General features: G+C 37.3%; 1 protein-coding gene across 2 annotated transcripts in view; it reads left to right on the top strand.

Moving 5' to 3' along the window:
* The window catches only part of CLYBL (citramalyl-CoA lyase), a 189,682-nt gene that overhangs the window by 96,113 nt on the left and 67,118 nt on the right, over window positions 1-26,451 (top strand). For both annotated transcript variants that reach the window (XM_039337763.1, XM_039337762.1), the window contains exon 2: window positions 8,934-9,123. In XM_039337763.1, the coding sequence (XP_039193697.1) occupies window positions 8,934-9,123 (190 nt within the window). The remainder of the gene's footprint in view (window positions 1-8,933; window positions 9,124-26,451) is intronic.

Here is a 26,451-nt window from a genome sequence, read left to right as displayed (position 1 = left end):
AGATTAACATTTTTTTCAAAGGGCAATATAGAGGAATCCAGGAAAACCGAGACCTGCTGAGAACAGCACACCTCTGGGTTTTTAAGTTTCAAGTTTCAAATGGTTTTATTGTATTGCTCTGTTACCCAAATGGATGTGGCTGGCAGTAATCACAGCCATATAAGTTAATGGCACCTGTGAAAGATAGATAAGAAACTCCTACTGTGTGCTAGCCCATGCACACACACACACACACACACACACACACACACACACACACACACGTGTGTACTTTGTAAGTTGATACGCAAAATGGCTTCTGGGAGCAGATTGGCCTTTTTAAATGTTTAGTTTTATTTTAAAAATAATTGTGTAGAGAAACATTATATATTCATCTACTTTGGATTAAAAGGATGGGAGAGAATTTTTAATTGGCTAATTAAACATTTTTTTAAAAAAAAAATCAGGAATCGTTTATCTTTATGATTGTCTTTTACACTGCCCAAAGCTATGTTTAAAGTTGTTTTTCCAGATAGCATCCATCACAAAGCAGAGAGCATAACAATAAGCTCTTAGCTTGGAAAATACTTTTTAAAAGGCTGATAGGCTCTATTACAGGTTTACCATTGCTTACCTCAGTGTGGCATACTCACTAAATGATTGAATTGTAAATGCTGAATGCTGATTGCAAGATCTTATGATGATGATGATGATATGATGATGATGATAATACCATTTAGGTTCTCAGGACCTAACTACTATCCTAATTGGAATTTAGAGTTCTTAATGCTGCATAGCATTAGGAACTCTAAACTCTTCTTTATTATGGTGCAAATATTCCAGAATTTGATTCTTTTTGTTTTGTTATTTTTTTAGGATAAATCCTAAAGGATAGAAGAGATTGAAAACATCATTTAAGTCAGACATGTCAAACTCGCGACATCACGTGACGTCGCGCAACATATTGGGATGGTTTTGCCATTGCAGGCAATGGGGTGGGTGTGGCTTCTGGATGATGCGTCCAGCCCGTGGGCCAGCAGTTTGGCACCCCTGATTTAAGTCATCAAAATTAGAAAGGGAGGGAGGGAGGGAGGGAGGGAGGGGGAGAGAGAGAGAGAGAGAGAGAGAGAGAGAGAGAGAGAGAGAGAGAGAGAGAGAGAGAGAGCTGTTTGGCAAAGGAACCCAAAATAAACCATTTCTAACAAATGCCATGGAGTCTGTGATTGAATAGATGTAGATGTAGATCTAAAGCTAAAGGTTTCCCCTGTCCAGTTATGTCCAACTCCAGATAGTAGTGCTCATCTCTGTTTATGTCAGGCCTGCCCCAGCTAGGTTCCCCAAGAAAGAAAGCCCCTCAACTCCATTTGGTTGAAGTGATAGATTCTTTTACTAAGTATTAGTGGTTCCAACAAAAGCAAGGCTAGATCTGAATATTCCCACACAGAGGTTACAGTTTTCCCCTTTCCCTGGTCATCTCCCCTTGACCAGATCAACAGTGTCCAATGGCTCCTGGTGTGATGTTTCAGGAACCTCTTTGCTATCAAGTGTGGCTCAAAGAGGTTTCACATTCTTTTCTAGGCCATGGATTATTCTTGATACCTCTGGTTCCTGTCAGTGTCTTTCCTTCCTTCCTTACATCCTTCTTTTTTCCTCCTGCTCACACTTCCCCAAATTCCTTCTTCCCCCTCCCTCTGTTTATGGCAAGATGTCAGCAAAGCACTGTGAAGCGGTTGAAGATGGCAGAGATGACAGTTTCTTAGCCGAAGTAGTCAGCATTGTAAGAGACATTTCCACAGCCATGTGGCCAGCATCACTATACACCGAGATGCAATGAACACTGTTACCTTACCACCAAAGTGTTACCTATTTATCTACTTGTACTTGTATGCTTTCGAACTCTTAGATTGGCAGGAGCTGGGGCAAGAACAGAAGCTCACCCTGTCATGCAGTGCTCAGGTCTTGAACCCAAGCTGAGCTTCTTAATGTCTGAGCCATCATCCCCCCCCCCCCGATGCAGATAAATGTAAAACCATGATTCCATGTTCTTGTACTTTATTAGTTCCACTAAAATTCAGTCCTTTGATTTAAAACCTTAGTATTCTTGATCTGATTTTTTCCAACTCTGATGGTGAGCAAAAAGTGATAGGCTGACTTTAGTTCAGTTTGGAACCAGGCTTAGTGAAACTTAGAACATAAATTCACACATCACATTACAGCATGGCTTTTTAACTATTGTTTGTTTAGTAAGCCCATTTGGTTTGCTTAACTTATTAAAACAAACCATGCTTTACAAACCACAGTGATTAGCTTCACATATGAGAATAAATTAAACTGAAATCAAATTAATTGCATCAGATCATGTATAATGGGTTTATACTCTAAATATGAGGTAGCTTGGATTTAATCCACACGGTGCATATTTCTCCTGATTATTTACACTTGATGCTTTGTTATTCAGTGTTTGCAAATATTTTTACTTTTTTAATTTCATTTGTACATCAACCTTAAATTAATATTAAAAATAAAATATTTCTTCTCAATGCTGGGCATAATTTAGTTATTTAGCTGATTTTTTTTTCTTGAGCAGACTGAAAATTCCAGTTTTGGGTTGTTTTGAAAAAGCAATTGTCTGCATTCTGGGTCTATAGTGAGAAAAATAAGGATAAGAATCATGGCCCGATTATGCTGCAGCAGCAATTACTCTAAAAATGGAATAAAATCATAGAAAAGAAACCAAAATGATGATGAACCAGCAGAAAATTATTTGAAAGCACAGTAGAACTTAAAGTGCCTCTTAATTCAAAGCTAAAAGAATGCAATTTAAAAGTACATTTAAAGTACCATTTAAAGCAATTATAAACAGCAGAACTAAAATAATAATAAGTCTTCACTGGATCTAAATAAAGAACCACTTTTGGTTCAGTCTTAGAAAATAGGGGCAACATTTTCATCCCTTTCTCAAGAGGAATTCAACAGATTTAATAATATGTCTCAGTTTATCAGAAATCAGTTACTTAATGGATAAAATATTTTAAAAGTGACAAGGACAAAGTATGATCTGAATGAAGTAAAAAAAAATAATCATAGAAATCTATGTAAAATTGTCTTTCATAAATACCAGACAGAAATTTTTACATACTTGGAATACAGTCAACTTGCTGTCTAGGACAGGGTTTTTCAACCTTTTCACCGATTGTACCACTTTTAGGATATGGCAATATTCGAGTACCATCTAGCAAGGTGTCAAACACTTGATGATTAAAAAAAAGGAATAAAGTGATAAAGTACAGGTAGTCCTCGACTTACAACAATTCACTTAGTGACTGCTCAAATTTACAGTGGCACTGAAGTGACTTATGACCAATGTACCACCGGTTGAAAAGCCCTACTCTAGGATATTCCATATATTAAAATGCTTGTTTTATGATAATTACATGGTTATATGTTTATTTATATTCTATTTTTATTTTAAGTAAACATTATTTGCATTTACTAAATATGGAACAGTTCTTAATATTTGCAATCAAAGTAAGAATTATAGTGATAACTTATTTAATTGGTTAATGAAAAGTCAGGAGTGTTAATGCTAGTTTGAGCCTATTTATCTGTAATAATAGTTCATTATTAAATGCTTGAGCCATATTCTAGAAATGTATCAATTACATTTTGATTTTTAAGTTCATATATGATCTTGAAAGTATTCTCTTTTTCCTCTCTGGCATTTATTTTGAATTGATTTTACTGTGGCATTAAGAGGAGAAATACTTGAAAGATAGTTCTGTACAAATGTATGTGTAATTAGATTTTTTTTTAAATCAGAAAATTTAAGGTGAATTAAAATGCAATAGAGAGGTTGCAATAATGCCACAAAATATTAATAAGATTAGATGATGTCTTTGATGAATTGATACAATTACTTTTCAGTGTCAGCATTCTCCTGCTTTGTTATATACCTATTAAAGAACATAGTATCTATGAATGTCTAATGCAGACATTTCAAATGCTGTTCTCAGGTATGATAATCCATCTTAGCAATTGATTGCAGACCATCTCTTAGATATCTCTCCCCTCCTTTTTTTGGCTTTTTTAGCAGGCAGTTGCTCACCTATGTAACTTACTCTAGTCCAGGGGTATCAAACTGGCGGCCCGCGGGCTGGATGCATCATGCGCAGACCACGCCCACCCTGGCTCCGCAAAGGCAAAAAATGTCAGGATACATCACATGAAGCGATCGAGTTTGAACCTATGCTCTAGTCTCTTCCTTTGAGAGCCAAGATCTGATGTCATTCATTTGATTATTTAAACAGTATTGCTAGTTCTTTTCACTCTTCTAGTGTGAGCTGTTCACACTGAGTATTTTCCCAAGAGCTTTGTAATTTGAACGGAGACAGCTTGAAATAGAGACACTGTCCTTAGTGCTGATTTGAATTACAGTACTGTAGATTCAACCTGGTTTCTCCCCACCTTTTTAGTGCTAATCTTTATACATACTTAGATGTGATCAAAATTGAGGCTTATATGAAGGATAAAAACTTTTGTTTCCAAAGTCCTGCTTCTTTTCTTTATAAAATTTTATTTTTTTAACAGAATTCAATAGTAATCAACAAAAGTGTGTTGTCTGAGGATCTTATTCACTTAAATTCCTAATCCCTAAATCTTTTCTCTAACCATTGATAAAATAGGTCCCAAGTTTGAAAATATTCTGTTTCTTCTTTTTCTTTCAATCTTAAAGTAAGTCTGACCATTTCTGCACAGTCTAGTATTTTTTTGATTATTTCTTCTTCTGGTGGTATTTCTTCATTCTTCCAATATTGTGCAAATATAATTCTTGCCTCTGTTATCACATGTAGAATCAAATATGTACTTTGCTTATCAAGTTTTTCTGGCATTATACCTAGTAAAAAAATTCAGGTTTATAGTCTATTTCTCTAACATTTTTTCTAACCAAGTGTGGATTATTGTCCTGCTTCTTTAAAAGCTTAAAAGCTCTTAGAATCATGTGTGAATCTATTAAGCAATCCAAATATTGCATATTCAGTGATTTGTGTTTTTTCTTAACTATCATGGTAAATACTTAATAAAAAAATCCAATATGCAGATTGTTTTGGGTGTCTAGATTGGCATGTTGTCTTTCAAGTAGTGGACAGTATTCAAGAAAATCTCTTTCAGGATTAGGAGTAAATTCAGAAGAACAAAATTTTTTTAGACAAGAAGAGATGCTTTTCTGTATTTTTCGTAAGATAATAATTCCATTATTCCAAAAGTAAAAAAACATCATATATTAAATAAAAGTGTCAGGGATGATTCATCTTGATTTTACCTAGTTTGTGATTATTGGAAATGACTGGACATCAGATTCTTTGTCGTTCTTAATATTTTTATTTCCCTTTCATATAGATGTTTGCAAGTTCTTGTCACTTCAAACAGCAGAACACCCTCCTCTATTCTTTGCTTTACAATACACACTGGGACAGGGAGCTTTCTTTTCTTCTTCTCTCCCATTCTCTCTCTCTTTTTGCATTCCCCTCCTCTTGATCTATATGATACTGTAGCTGATCAGGTTTAAAACACTACAGTATTTAGGATCCCTGGAGTGCCATTTTATGTATTAGTACCAAGAACATGCCCCAGGCAAATAACCACCTGAATTTCTTTTAATTACACAATATAGCTGCATTTACTTCAGGTTCTTTTTTACTAAAGCTATAAGGCAATTGTAACCATGGATGATGGGATTAAGTGCCTCTTGAAGTGACTTTAGCTCCTTGTGTGAACAAAGGGAAAGAAGAGAACACTTAGCCCCTTTATGAGTAAGAAGCTTTTTTTTTTCCCCTCTACCAGGGTACAAAGGAAGTACAATTAACAAACATTATCCCCAGAAGTAAATTGAAATGTGCATGGGGACAAATGTATATGCAATTAGACATATATGATCTGGGCTATTTCAGCTATTCATTATTGCTAATGCTGTGAAAAACAACAGAATGATGTAAAATGTTACCTCAATAACTAGGATTGCAAGAACAATCCACATTATTTTGCAGCTGTATCCATGAATGAGGAAAAGTCCATTTGGATTTTTATTTTATTCATTCATTTGTAGAGCCAGTTGTATTTGTTCAAGCTCCAGTGTTTATAGAGAATGTCATTCTTTTCATGAGAGAGGATATTTAATTGGATTTTGTCATTTTAAAATCTTACCATCATGTTCTCTAAAATCTGTCAAGCAAGAGGGAGGGGTGGCACTAACGCCACATTATTCAAAATCAGCAAATCTGCTTAATTTGAACAATTGTTACAGGTTGGAGAAGTCATTCTGGAGAATATTTGGTATATTAGAATGCTGTCCTCGTTGACATTAATGTAGTCCTCATTGATGCAACTCTGATCACAGAATTGAACAACAGGAAGCAGCTCAAATAGTGGTTTGGAGTTCAAAAAGAAGACTTTCTGAGGACCTCCAAGACAACAGAGATGAATAGTGAGGAATATAAATGAGAAGAAACTATTCCCTATGACTTGGAAAGTAGATGCAGTTATGGTTCTTTTGCTTTATATCTAAAAGCCTGAAAACTTCAAGATGGCAGAAAAAAATTAAAAGCTATACGCAATTGTGGTTAGAGTTAGTCTCATATTTACAGGAAAAAAAATCCTTTACTGTATCCTGCAACTAGGGACCAGGTTACCTTAAACAGAATAAAATAACTATTTCAACCCAATTTAAATCCAATCTTTCAACCCAATTGTCTTCCTGACAAGCACATCTGCTTTGTACTGTTGTCTCTTCATGGGTAAGTGGGATCACCTTTAGAGAAGCCTACAGGCCTTGGAAAAGACCTGGCTATTTTAATGATATGAAGACAGGTGCTTTTGTTCAAGGACATACACATTTAAACAGCCAGAAGCAGTTTATGAAAAGGCTGTAAAAACCAAGAAAAAAAATCATGACTTTTAATTGATTGAAGAGAGGTGAATCTTGACCATCGTTCTTTTGAAAGATTTTCACCGCCTTAATCTGGAAATATTTGCTATCAAAATCATGTCCCACTTCAACTGTTCTCCCACTTGTATGACCAAAATATAGAGAGAATAATTATCCTGCAAGAAGAGTGGGAGGAAAGGGGGGGCAGTGTTTATTGCAGAAATGGACTGTAGGAAGAAGTTTAAGCAATTTCATGATCTACTTCTACTATAATCAAATTCATAGCCCCCAAAAGAATCCAATCCAGTAAACAAAAACAAATATAATTTTTTGAATAATATCCTTCTAATTAAACTCAACTCCTGGTGCCTTTATTAACATGTCCATGTACTTTTCTTGGGTATAATATTATAAAAAGGTTTGCTATTGTCTTCTTCTAGGATTGTTTTCAACTTCTGAATCTAGACTACAGTTCTTCTGTTTTCTGAGGTCACCTATACATGGACTAGCCCAGGGTAGGCAACCTTGGCTCTTTTATGACTCTGGACTTCATAGCTGGCTCAGGAATTCTGGGAGTTGAAGTCCACGAGTCATAAAAGAGCCAAGATTGCCTACCCCTGGACTAGCCCAACCCCATTTAGCCTTTCAAGAGCAGCCAAAATCAAACTACCGTAAAGAGTTGGCCTTTTAGTGAACTAAAGTCAGCTCTGCAAAAGTAGAGCCAGCAACCACAGCAAAGACTAAGGTACCAGCAAATAGGGAACCCCTCTGGATAAGGAAAAGATGGGAAATCACCCACATGTGCTCCAGGGCAATGGTTTTCTGAAAGTTTGAATGCTAGGAGAGGAAAAAATTAAAGGAAAATCAAATCCTACAACAATATTGGGTTAAATTGAAAATTAAGACTGTAATTTTTTTCAATGTTCTGGCAACCCTTTATGGATTTTTTGCTGACAACAGAATTGTAAATCTGATGTTTTATGGATTTGCTTATATATTATGGATGGGATATGGGATGAAGAGATATCTGTTGAACCTATAGGAGATGAAGGAGATGAAGACTGACTAAATTTATTCGTTTTTATTAAAATTATATTCCAAGATGATTTTTGAATAGTTTATGCTTATTGTAATGAAGGTTGAAAATCACATCTTTATATATTTTTTCTTTTTTTACCATATTCTCTCCTTTTCTTCTTTTTCTCTTTTCTTGTACTTTTTATTCTTTCCATTCTCTTCTCTTTTTTAACTTTACTTTGCATTAGGTTTTACTACTGCAGTTAAAATTCTTAATAAAAATTATATTTTAAGAAATAGGAACCTAGGGAGTGATAGCAGCTCTCTCCATAGAATTTTTCTTTCACCTTTAGGAATTAGCTCTGATCAACCTATTGTCCAAATTGCACATTATAATGTTCCAAGCCAGTGTTACCACAAATCTGTTCCAATTACATCAGACATTTTGGCTGTATATTGAAAAAGAGTAAACTATGAAGTAACTTGAAATCACTCAGCAGGAGGGACATCTGTTTTATAGCTTTAAAAAGAATTTGGGCAACTTCCCAGAGCAAAAGATATGTAGGTATTATGTCTAGTAGTGAGAAAAGGATGCTTTTGAAGGCATGGCCAAGAAGGAGTTCTCTGGTGGGAATTTCAGAGACACCTGGTTGACTATTGAGGGAATAAAACACTCAACTGATCAAGCCTTGGGTTTCCTTCTTGTAAGATCTTGCCAGCAATATGAAATGTTCTTTGAAAAGTGAAATTTTGATATTCAAATTTAAACTTTATTGTTAAATAAAACAAGTTCTCTGGCCATTTAAGAAGAAAAATATTACCTAATACTGACAGCCAACTAGCCTCTTGGTGCATTTTTTTAACCCCACCTTTTTATTTTTATTTTTATTCTCCTGTTAGTCCCTCCCACCCTGTTAATGTTTGCTTTCCAAAGGATTGTTTGCTCTGTTTTTATTCTGAATAATTGTTAGTCTTTATTATTATTATTAACTGCTTTGGGATTCTTTTTTTACAGGATCACTTCTCTTCTCCCTGTAGCTTTTCCCAGACTTCATTATCATGTGACACAACCTTGCAGCTACATACCCCGGAGAGCTGTTCTCTATGTGCCTGCAGATGATGTAAGAAAGATACAGAAGATTCCAACTCTCAACGTTGATTGTGCAGTGCTAGATTGTGAAGATGGTGTTGCTCTAAATAGAAAGGTAATTATCTGTTGAGTTTGACAAAATTAATATGTCACTGTGAGATATAATATGATGCAATAAAACCATGCATTGAAGCCAAGCTGGGATCACCATACTATGTACGTTTCTTCTGCCAATTTCTTCTGCAAACCAAGGATGAAAGTACCACAGCAAATCAGTATAAATTTCACAAAGCAACCAGATAGCAGAAAAATGAAGTACGTAACATCCCTCCTCTAAGAACCTCTTCTTCCTAGTATTCCTTGCAACTAGGACTCAATTATTGAATGAGTAACAATGTAAAATCAAATTACCACCCAAGGTAGTAGTATTTCTTGTCTCAGTGCATTCAGTGTGATCTGCAGTGGCAACAGATTCTTGCAGCTTGTGGGAAATTCCAAAACAAAACACTTATGTTCTTATTCCGACCAGAACATTAATATATAGTGAATTGAATACACGAGCACTTTCTATGAAATGTGTGTATCTCTGTGTTAAAATAGCCATAATACTAATATGATTGTAATTTTGAATACTTAGTGATTCAGATGCAAGGCAGTGGGGGATTTTTGGATTTTGTCCTCATATTAAATGAAAAGAGACTTTTTTTGCCAATTGCCAAGTACGGTAGCTCATTGTCAAGCTTTCTGCTTGCTTCCTTCTTCCAAAATGGCCTCAGCGGAGACTTCATTGTTTATGTTAGAAACCAAACCATTACATTTGTGAGAATGCTTGCTTTTTAGGACAATTTCTTCCTTTTGTTATAGTTGGATCCTTTAAAGAAGTAAAATCATACTTAGCAGGTCCTATGTAAGGCCACATAGCAAAAAATTACGTTAGTATCTTTACTATGGAATTTAGTGAATTGCTCCTTGGTTTTTTTGTGTGTGTGAATCTAGGAAGTTAAATATAGGCCCTGTGACATTATAGTCCTCAATCTGTTTACTCCTGTAAGCTATAAGCAAATAGTCCCCACAATTATAAACACAACTTTGAAATGGAGGTTATGATGACCTGGAACTCTGCAGACTGATGATGTTAAATGGCTGGAAGATAAATCAGTAACAGAGAACTATAAAATAATAGCTGTCAGTTCCTTTAGAATAGATTTCTTTATATGGAAAAGTTCCCAATCTGTAGATTATCAAGAAAGAGAGGTAAATGCCCTTTCAGAAACCTGGGCGACTGTATTGTATAACCTGTGGTCCTATGACCATTTAAAGTTTTGGGTATAACCCTCAAAGACCTAACTTTTAATTGTCCTTTATTTAATTCTAGTTTGTGTCATAGCCAACCTTTCTGACTCCACAGACCGGCAGCAGCAGCAGTGGCAGGGAGGAGGGGACGGCTTCATGCATGCCACCTAGTTCCTGCACATGCGCAAATGAAGCTTTGTTTGCTTGCCCACCGCTTGAGTGGACCGGTTCCCAACAGGCCAGGGACAGGTACCAGTCTGCAGCTCAGGAGTTGGGGATCCCTGTCTTAGCCCCATTTCTATAGTCCCAAGCATATCATTCCAAATGTGGCCTTCATCTCAAAAAAACCTGTTGTGCTCCCACAGTGGATAATACTAAGCTAGAGGAACCAATTGTCTGATCTGATGTACAGCAATTAAAGATGTTTCTTTTAGACTTGATGTCATGGGCACATTTCAGATGAATCCTCCCCCCCCTTTTTTTTTTTTAAAGAGAAACAAGAATTACACAATTACTGGTAGGTACTAACATGATTGAACATGATGTCTGTATATCCTGCAAGCAAACAGGTTTATTTCTCTATTGTGCAGCAACAATATATTGATATGAAATGTTCATTCTGGACAGCAGCCTTGCAGTTAGTTCTTATCTCCCAGAATAATCAGGTGTTTCTAAACCACCATTTTGCGTAACTTCATACCTCAAGGTCTTAGGTATGCCTATTAAATGTCTTAGATCCTTGCCAGTGAACAGTAATTATTAATTTCAGGCAAGATAAAAACTATTAAATGCATGCAAGGTAATCCTCCTGTCTGTATTTAATTAATTCCACATAATGCCAAATAATTCATCCTGTGGGGAGCTGCAAAACAAAACATGAGGGTGGTAAACTCCTGCCTTTATTCCCCCCATTATATTAATGTGGGGGATTTAATGGGATTCAAATTTGATTCAAGTGGAATGAAATTTAGTTTGGAGATAAGCATGGTCTCCAGAAGGTCATTCCAAGATGGCAGCCCTTACCCAGAAATGATGCGAGAGACATTGTCTTTTTGGGTCCAGGACCTACTCCACAATACTTGTGTACCAGCTTGCCCATTTTAGGTTTTCTTTGAAATTTGGGATCTGAAACAGCTCATGTCAATAGATGGAAGCCAATAATGATTATAGATAGAGCTACATTTCATGCTTCTTCAGATACAAGTTGCCCTGAGCAAATAGAAAATGGCAGATTTGTTCACAATTATCTGCAAACTGTTTTGTTGATATTTCTTTAATTAAAATCAGATTGGCCATTTTTGGAATTACTTATGTAATTTCATGAAGTATTGGAGGACATCCCTTCAGTACAGACATTTTCACATCTTGTGAAATGTCTTGAGTAAATCCTATGGTCAAAGCCTGTAATATGTTTTAAGCAGGGTCTCTGTTCCCAGTGTCTGTGTCATATAATGCTGTGTTTCTCAATCTTGGCCACTTGAAGATATATGGATTTCATTTCCTAAAAGGTGAAGTCCACATATCTTCAAGTGACCAAGATTGGGAACTTTGATATACAGTAGTACTTAGGAGCTGGCCCTGTTGGAGTATATGTATTTGCAAAGCCCAGTTCAGCTTTACAGCTTTAAAGGACCAGTAGCTAAAACTGTATTATAATAATAATATTAAAGTTGGAAGGGATCTTGGAGGTCATCTAGTCCAACCCCCTGCTCAGGCAGGAAACCCTATACCATCTTGATCTTGATTCTATCCCTCTGTTAATGCAGCCTAGCACTGTGTTGGCCTTTTTGGCAACTGCAGCACACTGCTGGCTCATATTTAAGTGATTGTCCATTGAGGACCACACGCTGAGTACAGCTGGTCAGCCAGCTACGGATCCATCTGGTAGTGATGCTGTCTAACACACATTTTTCTATCTTATCAAGTAGTAGATTGTGATCTACTTTATCAAATGCCTTACTGAAGTCCAAGTAAATTATATCCACAGCATTCAATTTCCTGAGTTAAATAGTTCTGCTTTCTCCCTGTTGCTTGTCACCTTCTTGCCACTTTCACCCACTAATGGACCAATCATTTCGTTCAATTTTCTTGTTTTTTACATGTTGAAAGAAACTTTTTTTGTTATTTTTGACTTTGGTCACAACCTTAGTTCATTTTGAGCCTTAGCTTTCCTCGCTTCATCTTTGCAGGCTCGGGCTATTTGCTGATATTCTGCCTTAGTTATGTGCCCCTTTCCACTTTCTATTTTTGTCCTTTTTATCTTTCAATTTATCAGAGAGTTCTTTATGCAGCCACGCTGGTTTCTTTTGAGAACTGTTATTTTTCTTCTTTATTGGTATTGTGCTAGACTGGGCTTTTATTATCTCACTTTTCAAAAATTCCCAAGCTTCTTGAGTTGTTTTCCCCTCGAGGATTCTCATCCATGAAATCCTTTCCAAGCCCTCTTTAAGTTTATTGAAATTAGCTCTCTTAAAGTCCAAGACTCTAGTTTGACTGTGTTCTATTGCTTGTGCTTCCCTAATGTTGAATTCCAATATTACACAATCACTTCCTCCCAAGGTTCCTGTGGCTTCAACACCTTCTATCATTTCATCTCTGTTAGTGAGAATTAGATCCAAAGTGGCTAATCCCCTAGTTCCCTTGTCTACTTTTTGGGAGACAAAGTTGTCTGCTAGGTTTGCAAGGAATCTGTCTGATCTTCCACTTGGTGCAGAGTTTGTCTTCCAGTTGATGTCAGGGTAGTTAAAGTCCCCCATTACTATTGTGATGTGCTTCCTACATACCTTAGTTAGCTGACTAGCAAAAAGTTCATCTATTTCCTCTGTTTGGTTGCGTGGCCTGTGGTATACACCTATGGCAATGTCATTTCCCCCCCTTTTATATTGACCCAAATGAATTCAAGACAGTTTTCATCATTGTTGTGCTCTATTTCTGTGTTGGGCTTTGCAAATCTTTGGCAAATCTTATCAAAATCATTTTCTTGTGTTATCCGATGATTTATCACAAAGCCAAACGGTTGTTTTTTATCAATGTATCAGTTATTTTTCTTAGCTTATTGTGAGAATTTCAGCAAGGAGAGAGAATGAAGAGGTTTTACAAGATTTCTGTTTTATTTGTTTTCTCTTTATTGTAATATCTAAGGAAAATATAATTCATGATTAATCATATGTATGTCCATGGTCGAATCTCAGTTCTTCAAATGATACAGAACACTGCAAAGAAAGTACTATGGTAAGGCATCTTACCATTATTCAAAGATTTTGTAGCCTAGGGAAAATTATTCAGTTAGATTTGACAGATCCAAGCATCAATCTGTTAAAGTAGAAACAAAGTGATCTGTACCATCTCTGCAGGGCATCTCTTATCCCAGAAGACAGCTGAAGTATACAGGTTTTCATAAAGACTGGTATTTCTACTGCATTATTATCTATGTGTGGTTATAGACATCCTCTTCTGAATGGCAATGCTAACAATAAATGTGACAATTTATGGAGTTTCCAAGGTCAGAAATTTATTCTTAATTAATTCCAGAATAATCTACTTAATTCTAGGGTGTTTTTTTAAGGGAAGAAGTAAGGTTACAGATTCTCTCCCCCCCCCCCCCAATATAACCTTCTTAGAATGATTGAAAATTTGTTGATGGGGATTCAGTCAAAAAGACTACTTGGAATGTCATGAATAAAATGCTTAAGTATATTTAACAAGCCATTCTTGTGGACAACTAGCTCTTTAAATGCATTCTTCTGTTATTGTGCATTAGAGCCAGGTTAGACTTTTTATTGAAACAAAAGCATAGAAAGCTCATGATGTTACAAGCTTAAACACAACAACTTGCCACATATTATATCTGAGCCAATTACCTTTAGCATGAGAGAACATCTTTTCTGTTTAGTCTATGCCTGTTTGAAAGCCTGAGGATTGGCTGTCAATCAGTTCAGATTACAGTTGGGGAAGCTGTGTCCATACATATTCAGCATTTGTCATAATTGGCTATATTGGCTGCAGCTATCAAGAATTGTTCATTAGAAGGCCACAGATTCCTGCCTCCATGTGGTCAATCCCATGTTAACAGACCAATGGCTTGACTTGGTGCAAATCTATCCTCTGTATGTTGATGACTATGTGTTTGATCATGTGAAGGTATATGATGCTATATTGTCTTCCCTAGGCTGAATAATTGTCAAGCACCAAAACGAGATTTATGGACAGCAGTTGGCTTCCAAATTTGGCCATCTTGCTAGGCCAACATGTTCCATGTTCTTTAAGCCCCAAAGGGATGAAAAGGGACTTATATTGCTGATCATACTGAAGTTATATTAGCAGAAAATAGATTAAACTGTACCCTTAAATTTAAGGTTTTTACACACACATACACACACACACACACACACACACAGACACACACACATCGCAAAGAGAAAGATATTGTATTATGATGCCACAACCACTGTTTTGCCAGATTTGACTCACCCCATGCATCTTGGTGGTTTCAGTGTAGCAGCATTCTAATTTCTTTGTGGCAGCATTCCAAAATATTACTTTGGGGGTAGTCTACCACCTTCAAGTTCTTTTCAAAGGCTCCACAGTAACACCTCACTGGCAATTATGAGAAAAAAAAGAGTTCCTATTAAAGACAAATAATACAGAACAGTTTGGAGAGGAAGTCTGGCTGTTGTAAATATTTGCTTATTTGTTTTTTAGCGTTCTTTTGTCTTTTTATGGTTATGCTGCGCTGCCACTTTCCCCTAGATACTATGCAGTCAAATGATAGCCTGCCTTCTTGTTGTCTGTAAACAAAATGAATGAATCCTGCTTACCTTCTCTGCATATGTCTTTACCTATTTGCAATCTGATGCTAAGGAGCAGAGATGCTGTATTTCAGTGGTGGCGAACCTATGGCACGCGTGCCAGAGGCGGAACTCAGAGCCCTCTCTGTGGGCACGTGCGCCATGCCCCAGAGATGGCTACCGTCCTTCTTCAACCAGCCACCCGCTAACTTGCCTAGGTCCCATGTGGCCGAATACATCGCAGTACCCATGCGCTCGCTGGCCTCTGTGTGCAGGGGCTGATGGTGCTCCTGCCTCGCCTTGCCCTGTGACAATGGCACCCTTGCCTCACCTTGCCTCGACTCATCCCACAGGACGAGCCTCCTGCCCACCGCCCCAACTGCCAGAGACCCCCTGGATCTCCCCCAACCCTGCCCGGCCCCCATAGGCGTCCCTCCTCACGAGCAACATTGAGGTGATCACGCCCACCTTGGCCACACCCACCCAGTCTGCCATGAGAACCACAGCCACGCCCACCCAGTGGGCCACGCCCACCTGGCACCCGGTGATAAGTAAGTGGGTTTTGGGTTGCAGTTTGGGCACTCGGTCTCTAAAAGGTTCGCCATCACTGCTGTATTTCCTTGGGGAAATGCCCATACTCTCATTTAAATAAAAGATCACTTGGTAGCTACATGACAAAGAGCATGAGACAAGGAGTTCCAAGTTCTCATCCTGTCTCTGTTGTAAACTCACCAGTAGAGATAACCTTCACTGAATTCAATAAAACTTCCTCTTAGTATATATAGATTAAAATCTTAATAGCTCCAGGTTTGGGCATTGATATTGAAGGGCTTATCAAGCCTTTGCTGGCTGAGGAATTCTGGGAGTTGAAGTCCACAAGTCTTAAAGTTGCCAAGGTTGAGAACCCCTGCCTTAAACTAAACAAATTTGTGGGTTAAGGTATTATTAAACCTGTTCTTACTGCTCTTGCCTTATTTTATAATTCAGAACAATGGAACTGGGTATCATTGCATCCTTTATTGTGGGCAGGAATGGCTCTTTTTGACATCTCAGAGCATTTATTGATTAGAGTGTTCCTTTACCTGCAGGTAAGGTAATCTCGGGGCTTCTTGTAGCCCTCTTGTAAGACTCATTGGGTTAGGCCTGTCCCCATGGAATCCAGCTAACCCTGCATGAGGTTCAGGGAGCAAACAAGGAGGCCACCCCAAAGGGAGGAAACAGGCCCCTTCACAGATCAAAAGTTTTGTTTTCTGGCAAGGCTCAGCAAGGAAAAAATGGATTACTGCTTACTACAGTGGTTCTCAACCTTTTTAATGCCGTGACCCCCCAACTGGTCATAAGTAAAGGACTACCCAACCGGTCGTAAGTCGAGGACTACCAAACCAGTCGTAAGTCGAGGACTTTCCCTGCCCGGGAGCGCTGCGCATGCGTGGTGCCGCCCCCTGTGCCAGCCGAAGCGTAGCAGAATGGGACTTTTGGCGGGCTCAGCAGGGCAGAGACAGCTTGGACAATTTCTATTGGCTTTTGAAAGCTAATAGAATTAGACTCTATTCAAGAGAGTCTGTTCTATTGGCTTTCAAAAGCCAATAGAATAAAAGGGAGTAGCACAGCTAAGGAAAAGGGGAAAAAATGGCGGACTGCGTTGTTTGGCAACCCCCGTGAAATGGTCATTCGACCCCAAATGGGGTCCCGACCCACAGGTTGAGAACCGCTGGATTACTAGTAAGAAATGCACTTCACAAACATTGACTCCCAAATTCAGGCCATGATCTCTGGACAGCAGCACAGAACATTTTAGTCCAGACTGAGTAGCAGAGCCAGTTAAATAGGTAGAACTGATTTTTTTTCTTTTTGTATTGTGTTTTTGATTGATTTTGATTGATAGCTGCCCAAGTTTGAGATGGGCAGCCATAAGAATTAAATAAATAAATAAACAGAGACAAAAACTATAGCTTCTCAAACTAAAGAGCCTCTTGATGTGGGTAAAGAAGGAGAGTGCAAAAGCTGGCTTGAAACTCAACATTAAGAAAACCAAGATCATGGCATCCGGACCTCTCAATTCCTGGCAAATAGATGGGGAAGAAATGGAGGTAGTGACAGATTTTATCTTCCTGGGCTCCAAGATCACCACAAATGGGGACTGCAGCCAAGAAATTAAAAGACGCTTGCTCTTGGGGAGGAAAGCTATGGCAAATTTAGACAGCATACTAAAAAGCAGAGACATCACCCTGCCAACAAAAGTACATATAGTCAAGACCATGGTTTTCCCAGTTGCAATGTATGGCTGTGAAAGTTGGACCATAAGAAAGGCTGAGCGCAAAAGAATTGAGGCCTTTGAACTATGATGCTGGAGAAGATTCCTGTGAGTCCCCTGGACTGCAAGGCAATCAAACCGGTCAGTCCTAGAGAAGATCAACCCTGACTGCTCCTTAGAAGGCCAGATCCTGAAGTTGAAACTCAAGTACTTTGGCCACATAACGAGAAGGAAGGACTCACTGGAGAAGAGCCTAATGCTGGGAAAGATAGAGGGCAATAGAAGAACAGGACAACAGAGAATGAGGTGGCTGGATGGAGTCACTGAAGCAGTAGGCATGAGCTTAAATGGACTCCAGAAGATGGTAGAGGACAGGAAGGCCTGGAGGAACCTTGTCCATGGGGTCGCGATGGGTCGGACATGATTTCGCAACTAACAACAACAAATTTTCAAACCTGTAGATACACCTTTTGGTTATCTTTATCCTAACATTTTATCATTCTTTTCCTCCATAAACTCATGTTAATTCCCAAGATAATATGCCTTCCATTAGGACAGCAGAGGTAAGCAACATTTTATCCTTGTAATTTTGAGACTGGTATGATTTGAGAATTTAGAATGAAAACTTGCAGTTACATTTTTTAAAAAAAATACCAACAACAAAGCTGACAAACAACTCTTTTCTCATTTTGTTTCAACATACCAAAACTATAGTAGGAGTAATGGAGCTTGTTACAAAGCAGTGGAGGAAGAAGTGTTAATTTTGTCATTACTTGAAATAATACATTAGTGGAACTTTCTGTAGAAAGCAATTTAAGTTAGTGACTTAAATTATGGTTTCTTCTTTTTGAATTGTTTAGTACTGTATGCTGTTCAAGTTATTTTGACACCTGAAGCAGAAAATCAAGAAGCATTCCCCACTTCCATCTCTCAGAAGTAAAATCATAAAGCCAAAGTCATAACAGATTGGGACCACCTGTAAACCTCATAAATATTTGTTATTTGTTTAATTTTTGCAGCAGCTGCTCCACACTGCCTAATGGCAAGCCATGGGCACAGACAAAGAACCTTACTGAAAGAAGGCAATGTCCTCTGTTTCTGTGACTTCATGATCTTGTCTTTCCTTTTAAAGTAATCTACTTCAGCATAAGCAAACACATATATCCAAAGCCTGAATTTTGCACAATAATAACACCTTTGCTCTCTGAAAATAAGAAAAAAAGTCACTTATTTTTAAAAGATTTTATTTTAGCAATGCTTCATTCACACTTAGCATTTTTCTTGTGTTAGAGCAGACAAAGCCACTGCTGTTTACTTAGTTATAGCCTTGCAGTGGGTACTTAGGCATTGCAATGATTTAGTACTTCAAAACAACAGAGTAGAGAGTAATACAAGGTTATTGTATGTAATGCTGTAGTGCTTTCTATGATGTCTCAAGTCATGCAAGTTTGGGAATAAGGTGAAGATATACAAGAAATAGATTCTATTTGGAATTCAGGGCATATAGTAAATTGGATCTCTTATTTAATTACAGCATGAATGTTATTTGCTTTTTTTTTTGTAATTTCCATGAGTTCACAAACCTACACATGAAGTATTAGTACCACTTTATAAATCCTTAATAAGACCACAACTGGAATACTGCATTCAGTTTTGGTCACCACATTACAAAAATGATGTTGAGACTTTGGAAAAAGTGCAGAGAAGAGCAACTAAGATTATTAAAGGACTGGAAACAAAAACAATAAAGAATGGTTGCAGGAATTTGCTATGGCTAGTCTACAGAAAAGAAGGACTAGGGGGGACATGATAGCAGTATTCCAGTATTTGAGGGGCTGCCACAAAGAAGAGGAGGGTCAATTTATTTTCCAAAGCACCAGAAGGTTAGACAAGAAAAAATTGATGAAAACTAATCAAGGAGTGAATTAACCCAGAATTAAGGAGAAACTTCCTAAAAGAATAACTAAACAATGGAACAGCTTGCCTTCAGAAGTTGTAGGTGCTTCATCACTGGAGGTTTTTAAGAAAAGACTGCACAGCCAGCTGTCTGAAATGGTATAGGGTCTCCTGCTTGAGCAGGGGGTTGGACTAAAAGACCTCCAAGGTCCCTTCCAGCTGTATTCTGATTGATTGACCCTGTTAAATATGTAGCACCACTATCCTGTTCAACCAACCCATGCACAAGCCCACTGCCAGACCACCTGACAAGGCAGAGGATGTGGGGACCCAACCCATTTTTCCTATTTGGCCATAGTTTCTGTTCAGACTGAACAGCTGAGACTGCAGCCCTCTAGTTTTCATCCTTTTACACATCAGCCCATTCTATTCCTTTCTGCAGGTTTGTGTACTTTTAACTTATTAAATACAAATTTAATAGAGATCAAAGTATACATTTCTCTCAATGCAGAGAAGTGTGTTGCAGTATTAGGAGAAGTACAAAATCTTGTCACTGGCCCAACCCTGCCTGGTTCACAAGTTACTCCAGAAGTGGGGCTCAGGACTTATTTTTTATAAGAATGCCCCAAAATAGGGCTCCTTAGCATGCCTAGAATCCACTAATACTTTTTTTCACTTTTTTGAAGGAAATGTTTTGATGAGCTGCAACTCTAAATATGTGAAGGCTGCCAGCCATTGCTTTTGTCCAAGTATTAAGTGGGGAAATTACAGCCTAACTTGCTTCCTGTTTATTGTAAACAACGTGGCCAGCCTTGCAATAGAGTCTGATTAGTCCTTTGCACCTTTTGTGAAAGGATCAAGAGAACCCTACTGTTTTCAGTGTTTGACTCCAATTTGCATCTTTAAAGAAGCTTGACTGCATTAGGATCCAGATTTCAATTTCTTGAATGCTGGACATAGCTGGTACAATGCATCATACAATTAACCAAGATGCCTATTGTAATACACTTTTTTTTAATGCAAGCGCATATTCATGCTATTTTTGTGATGTCATTTTGAAAAAGAATAGACCACTCATCCCTCCTAGAAGTTTTCTGTGTTTTGGGGAAAATATATATCTGTGCCAGGAGAAAGCATTTTGAAAAGAGAGTGGAATAGGATGGATAGAAGGGTGCTTCTTTCTGAAAAACTAGGCAAACTATCTATACAAGTCGTGAATCAGTTTCAGAGTACTGGAAAACTTGATAAAATGAAATACTGTGTGCACAACTGTAGTATAGTATATACTTATATATAGTATATATTTATGTATATTTTGATCCTAAATTACATTATTACATTTATAAGGTTAAAAAGGATAAAGTATGGTTCTGCATGCACAGCATGAACCTTTGAATTTACTATGTGCCAGGACTACAGTTTTGGATTCATACTTGGTTTAGCATAAATTGAGACCATTCTGAAAGTTTGGTTTGCAGGAAAGAAAGATTTCCCTTTCTCAATTAGATGTGGCTTTTATTGATCCCAGGGCAGAATGGAGATGATGTATGCCAGAAATAACAAGACATGTTGGTTGTTCAAAATGACTTCATTTGACTTTGGGGGGAGGAGCGGGCGGGGTGCCTTCAAGTCAGTGTTGACCTCTTATGACTGCCTGGACTAATCCAATTTTCTTGGCAAGGTTTTTGGGAGTGGCTTGCCATTGCCTCCTTCCCAGAATAGCGAGACTATGACAGGCCCAAAGTCACACAACTGCGTGCCTAAGGTGGAACTAGTTTCTAACATGATGCCTTAACCACTGCACCAAAGTCTCTTTCCTTTTATGAACATAGGGTACAGCTTATGCTGTTCTGCTTTGTTCCTGTTCTGTCTCAGTGGTAGCACTACAATGAGAAGTATGTTCTCTTTAGTTTTCCATGAGCTGACTGCATTATGGATCTGTTTTCTCTTTGGTAGTTTTGTTTGAAGCCCTTTCTTTCTCCTCTATTATATCACCTTAAAATTGTTGGTTTTCTTTGGGAAGCAACTCACGCATCATGTTAGTACCAAGCCTGTGGCCTTTGACTCAAAGCTTCAGATGTGCTGTCTGTGTTTGGGCGAAGGACATTGTAGGATACATTTTTCTATCAAACTGGCAACCAAATTAACATTAACGGAAATTCTTCATGGATTTACATATATTTTTTAGACATGAACAGTAAATTTATGGTTATAAGACTGGTTTTCTCAAAAACTTTTCAGAAGTGATATCAAACTTTTCAGAAGTGATATCAAGAGCCGAGGTGGCGCAGCAGTTAGGGTGCAGTACTGCAGGCCACTTTAGCTGACTATGTTCAGCAGGTCAGCGGTTCAAATCTCACCAGCTCAAGGTTGACTCAGCCTTCCATCCTTCCGGAGTAGGTAAAATGAGGACCCAGATTGTTGGGGGCAATGTAAATATATATATACATTGCTTACTGGTGTACACCGCTTAGAGAGTGCTTGCACTTAAAGCGGTATATAAGTCTCATAAATAAAATAAATAAAATAAATAAATAAGAAAATGAGCCGTGGTGGCACAGTGGTTAGAATGCGGTACTGCAGGCTACTTCTGCTGACTGCTGGCTCCCTTCAGTCTGGCACTTCGATTCTCACCGGCTCAGGGTTGACTCAGCCTTCCATCCTTCTGAGGTCGGTAAAATGAGGGTCCAGATTGTTGTGGACAATATGCTGACAATGTAAACCGCTTAGAGAGGGCTGTAAAGAAAAAATATCAGCAAGCAAATACTGTGATTCATAAATGGGAGACACAATATATGAAATGCAAGCAAAAGAAATATTATATGCTGCTGCAGCTGCTAATTAGTATGTAAAAGGTATACCCTAATTCTGCAATTAGTATGTAACTTCCTGAGGTTACAGTGGTGTAATAATATAAGGCAAAAAATTATGAGATGCTTGAGTGTCTGATCAGTTCTTCCTATAGCAAGAATATGTCGCTTTTTAAACCATGCCCCAACCTGGTTCTTGTGCTTTAGCTTGAGGGACTCTATAGTAAAAGCATTCTCTTGAAGCCCCTTGTGGAGCTTATTATTGCTGTCATTTGGAAATAATGGATTTTTCCCCCATAGTGATAAAATATTAGCTTAGAACACACACGGCAAATCTCTTTGGGCAAGTTATGAGGCCCTGAATGCCAAAAGATTTCCTGGGACATATCATGATCACTCTTCTAATATCTCTTCAAGGCCTACAGTATCTCCACAGCCTCTCCATTTCTGGGTCTCACTTGCCTTGTGCTCCTGGTAAGGACAAAGACCCCAGCAAAGCAACCTGGCTTTTCCTTACTGGAGAAATCAGTTAGCCCATTAGCTGTGTTCTTAGGTTATATAGAAAAAGGTGTATACCTTATATAGAAAAAGCAGTATACTGTATATAGGAGCGTATAGAAAAGTTGAACTGATAGTTCTAGGAATTCAGCATTACAGCAGCCCAGCCCGCCCAGTCAGGCAGGGAAAATACCTGTAAATGCCGGCGTATAAGGCAACTTCTGCGAGCGCTGAAATCGACTCCAAAGACGGGGGTCGTCTTATACGCCGAGTCGTCTTATACGCCGGAAATACTGGTAGTTTCCAGCGTATAAGATGACGTTCTAGGAATGCGGCCTGGCTATAAAGACGGGGGTCGTCTTATACGCCGGGTTGCCTTGTATGCCGGCATATACGGTATATTGCAGAGCCTGTCAGTTAAAGAATTCTGACTGGCGGGATCTAGAAAGAGGGCCTTCTCTGCTGTTGACCCTGCCCTGTGGAATATTCTTCTCTAAATATTCTTTTGAAAGGCCCTCACTCTCTTGGCCTTCTGAAAAGGAGTTAAAACATGGCTCTGCATTCTGGCATAGGGAGCCCAGGGGAGCATGCAACCATAGGGCTGGTTAATCCCTGAGACCCCTCCCTTCGCCTTTTAACTTTAATTTTAAATTTTGCCTCCTTTTTAATGTTTATATGTATACTGTTTTATATTTTAACATTTTGTATACTGCCCAGAGTCCTTCTTTGAGGGAGATAGGCACTTCAGAAATGTGAAAAATAAATAAAAATAAAATTCTGCTTTTAATAAATAGCAATTTACAGAGCGTTTCTGAAAAGCTACCATCAAGTTTCCAAACAGCTACTGGAGCAGCAAGAGCCACACGTGTGAAGGGTGGTATAGAAATTTGTTAAAATAAATCAATAATCATCTCCCTGACTGAAAGAATGAGTATAAATTGCGGGCATTTGCGGATGATTTGGTTTTAATTTTGGAACAGCCGAATCAGGCGATTGATGGTTTATTAGAACTTATAACACAGTATGGGAATGTTTCTGGTTTTAAAGTTAATAATTATAAGACTAAGATATTATCTAAGAATATGTCAGTTAAAGAAAGGGAAAGTTTGATTAAAGCCACAGGTTTTCAGATGGTAAAAAAGGTTAAATACTTGGGAGTATATCTAACTGCTTCAAATGGAAAATTGTATAAGAACAATTACGAACCACTATGGGCAAAAGTCCAAAAGGATTTAAAAGATTGGAAAAAACTGCAATTGTCATTGTTGGGGAGAATTTCAGCTGTAAAAATGAATGTTCTACCAAAGTTTCTTTTTTTGTTTCAGATGATACCTATTCTTAAAAAAGAGGCAAATTTGGAGGAATGGCAAAAGGGTATCAATAATTTTATATGGGCCGGGAAGAAACCAAGGGTTAAATTTAAGATATTACAGGATGCTCGAGAAAGAGGGGGACTTAAGGCACCTAATTTGAAATTATATTATGATGCAGCCGCCCTAACTTGGTTAAGTGATTGGCTTAACTTAACAAATATGGATATTCTTTTTTTGGAAGGATGGGATTTAATATACGGTTGGCATGCATATTTAATTTTTAATAAGAAAGTTGATCGGACTTTTAAATCACATATTTGAGGAATGCCTTACTTCGTGTTTGGAAGAAGTATTATTATAGATTAAATTATAAAATACCTATCTGGGGGATTCCCAGACATGCAATTGAGGGAACCTCTAAGGGGACAAATTTTGATAAAATTTCATATAAAGAATTGTTAATTTGTTCTGGTTCGAATTGGCATTTGAAATCCCTAGATGTATTAAGGCAGCAAAATATTCTACAGTCATGGTTTCAATATTTACAAATAATGGATAGATGGACTGTAGACAAGAAAGAGGGAATAACACTAGAAGATAGACAATTGGTTATTCAGATTAAAAACCAAGGTCCGGCTCATATAAAAAGAATATATAATGTTTTATTAGAGTTAGATTCGGAAACAGAATTGGTTAAAGATTGTATGATTAAATGGGCTCAGAATATACAGGAGCCGATCTCATTGGATTTATGGGAGATAATTTGGATAAGAAATGTTAAATTTACACAAGCTCAAAATTTGAGAGAAAATTTTTATAAAATGTTTTATAGATGGCATTTAGATCCTAAAAAATTATCTTGTATGTATTCCAACATACAGCCCAAATGTTGGAGATGTGGCAATAATGATGCGACATACTTTCATATTTGGTGGAATTGTAAAAAAGTAAAGGCTTTTTGGATTATGATTTGGTGGAACATTCAAAAGATTTTTAGAAAAAAGATAAAGTTTACTCCTCAACTATTTTTACTTGGTATTTTTGTTGACTTAAATGAAAAAGAAACTACTTTGATGTTGAATTTATTAACTGCAGCAAGGTTACTAGTAGGTTTATATTGGAAGAAAGATTCTTTGCCTACTTTAGAAGAATGGATATTTAAAGTATCTAGTTTTGCAGAAATGGCAAAAATTTCTGCTTATTTAAAGGATCATACACAAGAAAGATATATTACTGTATGGGGAAGGTGGATAGATTATATTCAGAAAAAGTATGGAATTAAAAAGTTTTATTTATTTTATGAATGAATATCAAATATTATAGAGAATTGTTTTATAGGTTATGGAGTTAAAGGTTAATTATGATTTTTTTTTTTCTTTCTCTCTTTTTTTTTTCTTTTTTTTTAATCATTGTAATTTTCTTTTTTTTTTCTAACCCTGTATTCTGCTCTGGGAAGTGAAGGGAGGGGGTGGGTGGGAGGGAGGGTAAGGGGGGGTTTCTATTCTAAAATTTTATTGTATTTTTATAAATGATTGTATGTTTTTAAAAAAATAAAAATTTTCAATTAAAAAAAAAATAATAATCATCTCCCGCCATGTATCTCCCACCTGTTCAGAGAGATACTGCCTCTGCCTTGGTAGTTTTATTTACCTAATTATCATTGGCAGACCTATGTTCCATGGGTTTATTCCAATGAATTATGTACCTTTCTTTTTAAAAAATGTTAGAATATGTATTCCATTAATAAGATACTCTGAACTAGGAAACACAGTATAGTAGCAGTAGATCTTTTCTTAGTGGGCTTTCCTAATTTATTTCTCTGTAAGTACAGGAACCTTCCTCTCCTCTTTAATCACTGTTCCTTTCTCTGAATATGTTTCTTTAATTTATTTCATTTTTCTTCTAATTAAACAATAAGTTCGCAAAGCGTTCAATGGGAATATTTGATGGGGAAGTAATTATTCAGTTTTGCCTCTTTTCCAGCTTTAAACTAAAAGTACTATAAAATGAATTTAGCCAGTTAAAAATTTATACAAATACATAAATTTATTGGAGATATTAGTTCATAAATGTTATTCCACACTAAGGATAAAGCTCATTTTCTTCCATCCGCATCTTAAAGAGAATCAGGTCTTATTAATCCTAAATGCTTGTCATTCCTCCCAGTTATCATGTACACATACAAGAAATCACATTACCAGGCAGATTTATCAAGGCCTGTGACATAGGACTAAATGTTATGCAAAAAGATTTAACTTTTCAGCAGATGATTTATTCTAGAGAATCCCTTTCCTAGGCAAAGTACTTTTTAAAAGATAGGAGTTGAATTTTTAATCCAATTTAATATGCCTATTTTTCACTTCTTAATTTCGGATCTTTTCTTGCTGTTCAGGTTTATCATTTCTCACTTTGGAGACAACCTGGCAATGGTTTTGCAGGAAATGAATGATATTGGATTAAATTTTGCACATTTATTATTTTTTTAATAATAGAAATCAGTGGCCCTTCAAGGCAAAATCCGGGATCTTTTTAAAATCTGTGGGAATTTACTGTTGACTTCAGAAAGACAATGAATTGTAATTTGAGTTTTTT

Source organism: Crotalus tigris, unplaced genomic scaffold (assembly GCF_016545835.1).
Source record: "Crotalus tigris isolate CLP2741 ecotype Arizona unplaced genomic scaffold, ASM1654583v1 scf7180000017685.4511686, whole genome shotgun sequence".
In the NCBI taxonomy this organism is placed as follows: domain Eukaryota; kingdom Metazoa; phylum Chordata; class Lepidosauria; order Squamata; family Viperidae; genus Crotalus; species Crotalus tigris.
Note: the sequence above shows the minus strand (reverse complement) of the source record. Positions and strands in the feature narration are given on the sequence as shown.